This window comes from Poecilia reticulata, linkage group LG6 (genome assembly GCF_000633615.1).
Source record: "Poecilia reticulata strain Guanapo linkage group LG6, Guppy_female_1.0+MT, whole genome shotgun sequence".
NCBI classification, from domain to species: domain Eukaryota; kingdom Metazoa; phylum Chordata; class Actinopteri; order Cyprinodontiformes; family Poeciliidae; genus Poecilia; species Poecilia reticulata.
The window spans coordinates 31,043,724-31,044,605 of NC_024336.1; the positions used below are offsets into that span (position 1 = coordinate 31,043,724).

The 882-nt window shown below is 41.0% G+C and overlaps 1 protein-coding gene across 1 annotated transcript in view; it reads right to left on the reverse strand.

Moving 5' to 3' along the window:
- The window catches only part of LOC103466843 (uncharacterized), a 4,954-nt gene extending 4,609 nt beyond the window's left edge, over nt 1-345 (reverse strand). Inside the window, exon 1 of the mRNA XM_008412719.2 lies at nt 127-345. Coding sequence (XP_008410941.1) covers nt 127-211 — 85 coding nt within the window. The 5' untranslated portion in view covers nt 212-345. The remainder of the gene's footprint in view (nt 1-126) is intronic.
- Nucleotides 346-882: the final 537 nt, after the last annotated feature.

Genomic DNA, 882 nt, shown 5'->3' on the forward strand with positions numbered 1-882 from the left:
ACAACAACAACAACAACAACAACAACAACAACAATAATAATAATAATAATAATAATAATAATAATAATAATAATAATAATAATAATAATAATAATCATAATAATCATAATAATCATAATAACATACCTTTATCCAGCAGGGCTTTGACTATACCAGAGCCCACCGTTCCCGCTCCTCCCAGAACCAACGCGACCCGCTCTGAGTTGGACATGACCGCAGATGGACAAGCAGAGAAGGTTCTGGTTCGTGTGAACTGGACCTGAAGCGGACCGCTTCTGGGCCGCGGCGGAGCTGCAGACCGAGGCGGAGGAGCGGCTCCGCCCCTCTCGGGCCTCGGAGGGGCGGAGCTTAGGAAGCTTTTGTTCTGCTGGGTGTCAGGATGAAGCCAAGACTCAATTATGATTTAAATTCAGTTTTGCATAAATCTTTTATTTTAGCTGTTGATTAAAAAAATACTCAAATATGTTTTTCACAAAATCTGATGTTATGCATTTGCCCCATTCCTGCTATTATTAGTGGTAATTATTACAATTATTATTAAAGATTTGATTATTGCTGAAGGAATCTGATCATTATATCTGTATATATTTTACCGGTTCGACCCGTTTGGTTCTACTGCAGCATCAGCATCATGACCTCATGTAGAGATCAGCCCGTTATGAATGAGTGAATCATGCAGAGCAGCGACGCAGCGCCATCTGGTGGACGGAGTTCAGCTGGACTGACCTGGGTGAAGTTTCACCTTCTTCAAATCAGACAAAATGGGTGTCAAACGTTTGTGCAGCAAAAATGTTCGTTTGTGCTGCTTTGGCTTTGAAGATATTGATGAAAGTGTAAAGGTCAAAAGGTCAACCAGCCCCTCAACTTTTATGAAATCCAACT